This window comes from Heliangelus exortis, chromosome 1 (assembly GCF_036169615.1).
Source record: "Heliangelus exortis chromosome 1, bHelExo1.hap1, whole genome shotgun sequence".
Classification (NCBI taxonomy): Eukaryota; Metazoa; Chordata; class Aves; order Apodiformes; family Trochilidae; genus Heliangelus; species Heliangelus exortis.
Genome location: NC_092422.1, coordinates 90994339 through 91005466, shown reverse-complemented (window position 1 = coordinate 91005466; position 11128 = coordinate 90994339). Strand labels below are relative to the sequence as shown.

At 47.4% G+C, this 11128-nt stretch overlaps 1 protein-coding gene across 1 annotated transcript in view; it reads left to right on the top strand.

Moving 5' to 3' along the window:
• The first annotated feature begins 2473 nt into the window (after nt 1-2473).
• Nucleotides 2474-11128, top strand: part of CLIC6 (chloride intracellular channel 6) — a 34300-nt gene continuing 25645 nt past the window's right edge. The window contains exon 1 of the mRNA XM_071753598.1: nt 2474-4160. Within this exon, the coding sequence (XP_071609699.1) occupies nt 2664-4160 (1497 nt within the window). The 5' untranslated portion in view covers nt 2474-2663. The remainder of the gene's footprint in view (nt 4161-11128) is intronic.

Here is an 11128-nt window from a genome sequence, read left to right as displayed (position 1 = left end):
GACCTTAATGAGTATTTAAAGAGCTAATCTTTTGTTACAATCAAACATTGCCCACTGTTAATAATCAGGCAGTGTTTATCACAGCCTCGAAATCCTCACCTTGTTTTGTGCTAAGAGCTACAAAACAGGAAATAGGCAAATAAAGAAAACCAGGATACTGGTGTTAATGAATAAGCTCTGCAATAAGTTAAGTATAGGCGAGAGACAATCATTTCTCTTGTGGCTCCATCAGATCAGCAGGATGCAAGTCCATGTCAAACTCACAGCCTGAGCAAAACCAAACTGATGCCCAAAGATGGAGTTTAGAGAAGGGGTGCAAAGCCAAGGGACAGTAGAAAAGAAGCAGCACTTAACAACAAGCAGCTAGGGGAGGCTGTGTCACTCGGGACTCCAGGGGGAACCCATCTGTGAGGGCCCATCAGCCACCAAAGCTGAGCAAAGCTGATATGGTGGGGACTGGGAATAGTAGAGGGTTTCTCAAGGAGCACAGCCAAACACAGTATAAACATAGCCAGCTGACTTCAGTGGTTATGTCTATAACCTGCAACCATTTCTCCTGCAAAATTGCCACCACTTTTGTGCCATGGATATTGTTTCACTGCTCATTCCTACAGGTGAGCCTTCTTCAGGACACAACATGGCAGTGCTTGTGGATGGTCTGCACAGTTAAAGACAGCTCTGTCTCATACATGAAAGCTTTCTAAGATGGGACTTGCGTTGCACTTGGGAGATGTGGCCATCCTTCAGCCCCAGAGTTCAGAACCGTTCACCAGGTGTTAAGATGAGGAAACTATAATCTGTGTAGAAAGAGAGATGTGTCTTTCCACTGATATCAGAGCCTGTAAAAGATAAGGGAAATAATGGATACAGCTGCAAGACCTCCATTGCCAGATGCTGTGCCTCCATTCCTAAATCTTCCAGAAACACCCCTTCTGACCAGGATTGTCTCTGTTCTTTTGTCTCACTGGCAATGTAACTCTGGGCAAGTATGAAAAACAGCTGCAGGATTGCTTATTTATTTGTCTGTTTATTTTTGTCAGAGCAGGTATTTGACCTCACAGAATTCTGCATATTTCCCATCTCCTGTTGGCTGTACCTTTTTCCTTCCCACCCATTTGAAAACCCTGTGCTCAGTGTGTCCCCACTCTTGCCTCTCTCAAATGTATAGAAAAATGGTTTTTATACACATAAACCTGTTTAGCTGCATGTTTTATAAATACGACACCTCACTCCTGTCAGCTAACTTTTCCACCCACTGTTGTCTCTGCATCTAGAAAACTGGGACTGTTTTCTATTCAAACAGCATAGGTAATGCCATCACATAAATCAGTTCTGAGAAGAGTGGGACTACAGCAGGCTGCATCTCCTAGAAAATGATTTCTTGCCTACAAGCAAAACAGCTAAAGCTAATCCTCCCACTAGCACCTGCTGATTTTGTTTTGTTTTGTTTTTTTGTAAAGTGTCTCCATAAGTCAGAGAAATTACAGAAAGTGAAAAGATGTCTTTTATCTGGAACAGAAGCTCTTCAGGATGAATCTGCAGCTGCCTTACAAAAACTAAAAGTTACCTCTTCTTCCACACCAGCTGTCTGCTCTGTGCAGAGCATGGGGTTTCTCATCACATTTAAATGTTAAACTCTTGTAGAGGTGTGTAGTGGTTACCTATAAAGGAACACTACTTAGAAGGATGCAAATCTAAGTGTTTTAACACAGTTTCGATGTTCCCTCTTACAATGTTCAGAAGTTGGTAAGGAGATGTTTTCCTTCTGAACAACCTTTGATGCAGCCCAAAAAGGACTTGTGAACACATTTCATATGCTATGTAGCTGCTGAGATGAGACATTGTTCATTTATGTTTTAAGAAACCCTGGAAAGCTGTCTGGGCTATGCGAGTCTCAGTGCGTTACCAGCGCTGAGGGTATTAGGGGCTTCATAAACCTGGATTTGGAAAATGGTGTCGTGCTCCTTGTTCTGGAACCCAGCAAAGCCTCAGCCTCTAGGTGCTGTCAGCCCCACATGCCAGTGAGCGCAGTGGGTGCCAGCCGGCTCGCTGGGGACAGCAGCAGAGTGTCTGGACGGGCCTGCAAGGGACCCTGCGTTTGAAGCCCTGAGCAGCAGTGAGGGTGGGAAAGCGAGAGCAGAAATGGAGTGGGAGGCAAAGCCCGATCTGGGCTGGGATGCTGGACAGGGATGTCCAGCCAGCCCCGGTGGGGCCACAGGAGGTGAAGGACAAGTTTTTTGCCCACTCTTTGCAAAAGCTCCAGTCCCACTCAGCACCGGAAAGCAGTCCCCGGTCTAAGAAGAGATGGCCGAGTTGGAGGGGCTGGCAGCGCTTACTGCCATCACGGTAACTCTCTGGCCACCTCCTCCCGTGCCAGCTGTAGTCAAAATCAGTGGAGGAGAGACGAGGGACCTGCTGGAGGAGGAGCGCTGCCCCCTGCGGTGCCGCCCCCCCGCCACCGTTCCCCTCGCATACACGGACACACACCTACGGGCGCGGCCCCGGGGCGGCCGTGCGCAGGCGCCCGCGTCCCCCCCGTCGGTGCCCGGCGCTGATCCTCTGCGGCGCCCGCTCCTCTCGTCGCCGGAGGTCCCCGCTGGTCCCAGCGGCTGGTTGCGCTCGCCGCGCTGCGCTCTTGGGTAGCGGCCCTGGGGGAGGACGGTATGTCGGAGAGCCCGGGGCAGCCCGGCGCCCCGCCGTCGGAGGGGAGCGACCTCCCGCGGGAAGGAGGCGATGAGGAAGCGGCGGCGGCGGGAGAGCCGCAGCCCGGGATGTCCCCCGAGGCGGCGGCGGAGCCCCCAGACGGGCCATCCCCCGGCGAGGCGCCGCAGTTGAGCGGGGAGGCGGCGGCTGGGCAGGAGTCGGCCGCCGCGGTGGCCGTGCCCCCCGGGGGCAGCGGCGGGACGGAGAGCGGCTCCTCCGAGGGGACGGCGGAGACCCCGGGAGAGATGGGCACGGGGCAGCAGGCTCCGGCGGGGGCTGAGCAGCGAGACGCCGACGGCGACGGCCCCGCGGGCGAGGGTCTGTCGGGAGGGCAGCCGGAGGCGGCCGCGGAGGTGGACGCGCCTCAGGGCTCCGCGCCGGGGAGGGCAGACCCGGAGGACGCGACCGTGGCCCCAGCGGGGACGGAGTCTGAAGAGGCAGCGCCGTCAGGGACAAAGCCTGAGGACGCGGCCATGTCCCCGACGAGGACGGAGCCTGAAGAGGTAGAGACGGCCCCGGCGGGGACAGACCCTAAGGAGACGGTGAGGGAGGGAGTCTCAGAGGGGACAGATCCCGAGGAGGCAACTGCGACAGTCCCGAACGAGAGAGACCCCGAGGAGAGGAAGGCGACAGTCGCGGAGGAGAGAGACCCCGAGGAGACGAAAGCTACAGTCCCGGAGGAGAGAAGCCCCGATGAAGCTTTAAGAGAGGAAGCCCCATCGGGGACAGACCTTGAAGAGGCAGAGCCGACAGTCCCGGAAGAGAGAGCCCCCGAAGAGGCGGTGAGGGAGCCAGAGCCGGAGGGGACAGAGCCCAAGGAAGCTGCGGTGACAGCCCCGAAGGAGAAAGCCCCCGAAGAGGCGGTGAGGGAGCCAGACCCGGAGGGGACAGAGCCCAAGGAAGCTGCGGTGACAGCCCCGAAGGAGAAAGCCCCCGAAGAGGCGGTGAGGGAGCCAGACCCGGCGGGGACAGAGCCCAAGGAAGCTGCGCTGACAGCCCCGGTGGGGAGAGACCCCGAGGATGCGGTAAGGGAGGCAGCTCCGGAGGGGAACGTCTCAGAGGAAGCGGCGACCCTTGTGGGGAGCGAAGTGGCTCCCGAGAGCTGCGGGGAAGCTGAGGCGGCGGTGCCGGCCGGAGGGGAAGCAGACGGCGGACGCCGGTCGCCGGTCGGCTCCGACGGTGAGGACGGAGCGGAGACACCGGGGGTAGAACGGGGAGACCGTGCCCCGGCGGTGGCAGAAGTGGGGAGCGCGGCCCCGGGGGTAGAGGAAGGAGGAGCGGAGGGGCAGCGCAGCCCGTCCCCGGTCCCCGAGGGCGGCGAGTGGGATGAGGTGGGTCGAAGCCTGAACGGCGTGCAGGGCCGAGCAGAGGACGAGGAGGACGAGACAGTCTCGCCGGCCGCCCTGGAGGTGGAAGACGAAGAGAAGCAGGAACATGACATCTCCCTTTTCGTCAAGGTAGGGTATGTGGGGGTTGTTGGGGAAACCTGGCTTCATGACTTTCCCATCCTCCAGGAGCCCCAGGGAGCTCCTGTTAAGTGGCATCTTAACGCAGGTGGACAAAAGTCCAGCCAGACTAAGGTGATTCGATTGTTAATACCCCAAACAAACTTGCCCCTGGTTCCTCATTCTTTTTGTGGGCTGCAGATGGGACAGGATGGGGCTTTCCCTGCAGTGGCTGGACGCCCATCTCTTTTGGGATGGGAGCTAGAAGGTGGTCTCCTCCATAGTTTCCCCTGATGGGCCCAGTGCTGGGTTACTTGAGGTTTCTCTGGGTTTAAATGGAAAAGATGCAGGGATCTTGGGTTCTATGGTCTCAGGGGCTCTGTTTGTGCCCTGCTCGCAGTGAAGCTAGGACCCAGGGCGGGGGGAGGAATGTACTCAGCAGTGTCTGTTTGAAATCACTGGGTGCAACTTGTGACATAAGATGTTTTCAAGGGATTTTAGGATCTTCAGAATGCAGTAGAAACATCAGATCAGGGGCTGACTTGGAAGAAACTTGAAAATAAGATTTAAAATGTGATGCTGGGATTTTCCAATGTGAACTACAGTCAACATTTAGGTAATGGCCCCAAAGTTTGGCAAGGGCTAGTTTCAGAGAGTCAGTTAACAGGCCAGGAGTGTAGCATCCCTTATAATTGTCCAGTTTGTGTATGTTTGGGAAGGGAAAGTTTAGGTTAGAGGGAAATGAACAGAAAAGAGAACCATTTTAATGACCATAAAACTGTTTTCTAGTATTTTATAGCACATAGCTTTAAAGCTTCTTTCTACCTTGGCCCTGAAATTCCACCAAAATCAGTGGAACATGAAGCATAATCTGTCCAAAGAAACCAAATAGCAGGTGTAAACTTTCTATGTGTAAAAAACATCCTAGGGTATTTGTCTTCCCACTTCTCTACCCTCCATACTGGAAGGATGAATGATGGTACTGACTGATGTTCATGAATGTGCTTTGTCCTCTCTGCCTGTGTCTTAGCACACAGGCTGGGATAGATTCTGTGATCTAAAGCACCTCTGTACATTAGGGTTGTGTGTATGGTGGTGAGATTGTAATGTTGGGATCCTAATCTGATTTTGTGTCAAACTGCAGGTGCTATTAGTTGAGCCTGGCAGAGGTGATTTATGGACTTTCTGGCTCACAGGTCAACAGCCTCCTTTGCAGGGATGCTTTTGCAACTTTTAAAATTCTTATTTTATGCTGTTAGATCCATCAGCAGAAGAGACTGCAGAAGAGTGACAGAGGCTGAAGTCACAAAGGCTATATGTGCATTATTGTATCTGGGCGCACACTTTATGGAAGAACAACGTGGCCAAAATTACAGAGCAGCTTATAATAAGAATAAAATCTGTAGTGACTTTATAGTCCTCAAATATTATGATTAAGAATGGGTTTTGAAAATATTTGTGAATAATAAAGACAGGAACATTTTTATGAATGTCTTAGCATTAGTAACAATTTGATCCTGGGGAGATTCTGATTGAATGCAAATGGAAAATTTTTCACTATGAGGGCAGTCAGACATTGGAATGGTCTCCCACGGGAAGTGGTGGATTCTTCCACTTTGGAAAGTTTTAAGTCCCAGCTTAACAGGGTGCTGAGACATCTCATATAAACAATAATATTAGAAGGGTTGGACCAGATGATCCTTACGATCCCTTCCAACCTAACATCCTATGATTCTAAGAATGTAGAAAATACTACAGCTGCTTTTCTGATTATTTCAGTGGAGAAATATTACAAAGCTCGAATATTTTAGCTCATCTAGAGCTAGACTTCTTAGTTGAGGTTTGTTTAGTTGAGATTGGATTAGTTTTTTCATTAGAGATTGGCAAAAGTTTTTCCAGTTTAATGGAAAGGAAAAAAAGCCTACTGGAGAACTCACTGTCTCCCCAGCCACCAGTATGTGCCAGGGCTGCCACACTGGGAAATGAGGAGCACTATCTCTTTCCTGCTGTCAGGAGATTTCATGTTCAAACCGCTTTTGCTGTCACCCAGAGACATGCTCACTATCTTTCGACCCATTTCTTAGAAGCAGGAAAAGGGATATAAAAAGACAGAAACTGGAAGTTTTCCCAGGTGGCCTAATGTAGGTTTTAAGAGCATATACATAATTTTGTGCTTAAGTAGCTGCTTTTATATTTTCATGGGAAAAAGGGAGAGAGTGGATTCCTAAGTGGGACAGTGTGAACTCTGGTGTTTGGAGATGGTTGTATGTTTATATCTGACCACAGCATGTGGTCCTCTGTTGTGGTGCTCCTTTCTCAGCAATTCCTAGAACTCAGGGGTTAAGGAAATGACAAGATTATGGAAATTGAAAATTTCTGTTTCAGTCTGGAACCCTTCCCTTCACATGCGCATTTCTGATGCACGCAATTCAACCCCTCTTATACTCTATTAAATCATTATTTTATGCCTGCCTATTAGCTCTAATGTGCTTTTGAGATGTTCACACCCACCTTTGCTCTGCAAGGGCTCACTGACCTCTTTCCCCCTTGTACTGCCTTTCTCAGCAAGCACCTTGTGTGCTGTCTGCCACGCAGCTGGAGGCTTCCTTTTAAATATATAATTTCCCTGACCACCTTCAAACCTCTGTTTAAAACTCTGCTTTTCTATAATGTCATTAGAATATGGTGAGGTTTTAGGCTATTTAAAATAACTGAGGTTATTGTCTGTTCTGTTCTTAGTTTCTTTGTCACAGCTCTTTCTGTTCGTTTCACCTGCCTGTTGGTTTTTGGCTTGTTTGTAAATGGTAAAGGTGGGGATTGTCTGCCTGTCGTCTGTGCTTGCATGCACAGTGCTATGGATAGGAGATCCATGCCATGATTTGATAGCACAATGCAAATACAGAGAAATGTTACAAGTAAGTCCCATAATAGGAGAAAACTTGCAAGAAAATAATATAGTGGTAGTGACTGAATGATCCTCACAGTTTCTTTGCTAGGAATCCTTACACTAGACTTTGCTAGCATGAAAGTACTTGATAGTCTTTCAGCAAAAAATCATAGAATCATAGAATTAGCCGGGTTGGAAGGGATCTCAGAGATCATCAAGTCCAACCCTTGACCCACCGGTGCGGTTGCTAGACCATGGCACTGAGTGCCACATCCAGTCTCTTTTTAAATATCTCCAGGGATGGAGAATCCACCACCTCACCGGGCAGTCCATTCCATTGCCTGATCACCCTCTCCATAAAGAAATTCTTCCTAATATCTAACCTAAATCTCCCCTGGCACAACTTAAGACTGTGTCCTCTTGTCTTGTTGAAAGTCGTCTGGGAAAAGAGACCAACTCCCACCTGGCTACAACCTCCTTTCAGGGAGTTGTAGAGAGTGATGAGGTCTCCCCTGAGCCTCCTCTTCTCCAGGCTGAACAGCCCCAGCTCCCTCAGCCTCTCTTCATAGGGTCTGTGCTCGAGTCCTTTCACCAGCCTGGTTGCCCTCCTTTGGACCTGCTCCAGGACCTCGATATCCTTCCTGAACTGAGGGGCCCAGAACTGGACACAGTACTCGAGGTGTGGCCTCACCAGGGCTGAGTACAGGGGCAGGACCCCTTCCCTGGGCCTGCTGGCCACGCTGTTCCTGATACAGGCCAGGATGCCATTGGCCTTCTTGGCTACCTGGGCACACTGCTGGCTCATGTTCAGCTTCCTGTCAATCCAGACTCCCAGGTCCCTTTCTGCCTGGCTGCTCTCCAACCACTCTGTGCCCAGCCTGGAGCTCCCCATGGGGTTGTTGTGGCCATGTTTTTGAGAATACCAAACAAGCATCACCATCAGAAATAAACTTTTCAGATATAAGCATATGAGGATTAGCATTTCTTATTTTTACTGCTGTTGATCAAGCTTGTTCCTTTTAGAGGATTTGCGGTTTCCTTCTTTTCTGCTTCTTCCTGCTTTGCATTGGTTCATTTAATTTTGCATATAGGTATTTGAATATTGTGACTCTTGTATTTCCAAGTGTATCCCAAGGTGATGTGGGTGGCAAAGCTCCTGCTAGCTCCATAAGCATGAGTATCAGCAATTTTGCTTTTAACTTGATGTGGGTTGCTATGCAGTGCTATTTAATTTGAACTCAAACACCCAATGTCAAGACTTCATGCTGTCTGAGATACTTTGACATTTAATAGGTTAGCAGCACCTATGGAAGATAATGACCTTCAGGGTGAGCGGGTTGATGCTGACAGACTACACGATGACTTCTCCAAAGACAACAGATATCTATCTGACTTTAGACAGCTGAACTCTGCCCTTAATGAAGCTGGAATATGTAAGATTCCTTGGCTATAAGCCCAGTACCATATCAACATTGCTTTGAGAGTTTCACTAGGTGCTTACTGAATTTCAGTTTTCCCATGAAACAACAGGTACAGTATATTTCCTTTAGATAGTAATATTTAATGTTCCTGGTATTTCAAAGTGTTTGCAAAGGGCATCCAGATACACTTTCTGATTGGTGTGTGGTAATTAGGTGTGTCTGGCACCTTGGGTAGGACACCTTGGGGATGTTGAAGCTTGGTAGCTGATCTTCTAAGGTCAGTGGTATATGTGATCTTTTTGCTGTGGCAAAAGTCCTTTTTGGTCAGCAAACATCTGTAGATGGCATAAATATATCTTATCATTTGAATATAGCAGAGTTCTCACCAAGATTAAATAAATAGAGTAAATTTTAATCAATTTAAATGCTTGTGTAAGACTTTAAAGTTTATTTCTAAATTAAACCACCTTCAAGGTTAACTACCAACCAGTTTTAAATTTTCTTACAGATAGAAAACTTAAACAGCAGAATCACAACTGCTGGTTTCATCATTTCAAAGATTTCTACAGATAGTTATTTACCTGTAAGTGCAGAACACAAACAGTTGGCCAAACAACCCAGCATGAGCACAATGCCTTCTCTAAGATTGCTCATCTTCCAAAACTGTTCTTGTTTAGTTTCTGGGTTAAATGGTATATAATAAAAGCTGACCACGAGTCTAAGGTAATTAATTTTATCCAATGAAAAGCAATAGGCTTTAATTCAGTTTTGCAACATTCTTGGTCTCTAAATCAAATAATTTGTTTTCATTCAGAGAGTTATTTCATTCCTACCAGAGACCCAGGTTACATTACTTGTACAGAAGTTCTTTGGACCATTCCTGAGAAGTGCTTGACTGACTTGATATACTTGGAGCTGTGCTGAATTATCAAAAGTGCTGATAAACAAGAAAGCAAAAGTCTTGCTTCGAGTGGAGAAAAAGGAATAGTAAGTGCTTGCATCTGGGTCTCCAAGCACCACAGTAAGCGTATCCAACTGCAATGATAGCAGGTGTTTCATACCAGTGCAGCAAAAAGAATCTACTTTTCTGTAATGTGATGGATCTGTAGTTTATATATAATTTCCATTTATAGTATAATTGGACTGTTCTAAAGCTGAACTTCTGGGATTTGATTGCTGTAGGTAAGGAGTCCATGGATGACAGGAAATCAGATCTCTGCAGAAACCTCCTAGCCTGTATGTCCCTTCAGTGGACACTGTGCTCTGCCTTATGCTTGGTGTAAGTAAGCATTTACAGTATAATCTCTGAGTAGGTATTTGTTTTACACCTTGGTCTGTAAATCAGTTGAGTGGGTATGATCTGTAAGAATAGCTGACATCCTGTGTAAGAATGAAAGTAGACAGGTGTGTACTGTCCTTTTTTAGTGCAGATTCATTGTGGGAACCTAGGATTTAGATGACTTTGGGAGCATGAAACTAAAGACTTCTATGTGTGGAGTAACCCTAGCTTTGAATTTTTGGTTTAAAAGAGGTTTGGGGGGAAGTTTAGTTACTGGATTTTCATCCAAGTGAATGAAACCACCCAAAGTTTGCAAAAGGTGAGCACATTGGATATGTGTGATGCTACAGAAGGAATGCCATGGAATGAGCTGGGAAGCATTTGGTATGGTTCAGGCAATGGTAGGAAACAGATGGCTTCTCTTTGCCTTCTTTTCCTCCATCCCTACCAGTACCTCTGCATTTCACTATCTGTCAAAACCATATCATCTTTGCCCTGAGGAACACATCTGCTCCTTTTTCCTCCCTCTCTGTTTTTCTTCTTCAGCAACATTTTGTGTACCTTCTTCAAAAGTAGAAGCTTTTCTCAGGTGCTACATCATTGCCTCTTTAAACCTGTCATTTTTTATGTAATTTCCCTTCATCATTCTTTCTGATATTCTGGTTTAAAGTTGGCTATGAGACCTGTCTGCTCTCTGAGTAGTTAAGAAAATCATTCAGGAGAAAGCCCCTTCTCTGGCACTGTGTAGGCTAGGTCTGCTAAAACCAGAATCAAAGTGCAGCTGGTCAGGACTGAGCCTTGTGGGGCTGCCCAGTAAATCCAGTGTGGTCCTGCTTTCCTGCCTGCTGCTTAATTAGCTGTTTGTATGGTGACTTTTCATGCTTTGACTACACACAACTGTACAAAAAGTACCGAATCAGTAGAGTTGTGTTTGTTCAGACATTTTGCTGTTCTGTTCCCAAGATTGCTATTGGGACAAAGCAGGAAGCTGGCTCTCTTCCCATGGGTATTTATCCTATTTTAGCTACTTTTCTTTTTTCTTTTTCTTTTTTCTCCTTCTTTTTTCTCTTTTTTCTTCCATCTGGAATATGGCAATTTTGGGTTCCCTGATGCATCCCAAGAGGAACTGGCATTACGAATTCCTTTCTTAACTCTTCAGGTTATTGTGCATGTCAGGTGCACCTGCAGCATTTTTTCTGGTAGCTGAGTATGCTTCCAGAACACTTCAATAAAACTGTCCTTGAGAGACTTTGGTGTAAAAAAGCAATGGTAACAATTTTTTTTCTGAAAAGCTATGCAAAATTTTTGAATGTATAATCTTTTAAATTTTTACTTCTTGTGCATTCCTTTACTGCCATATTGCTTGTCACCTTTTTAGAGCTTAGACTTCTAA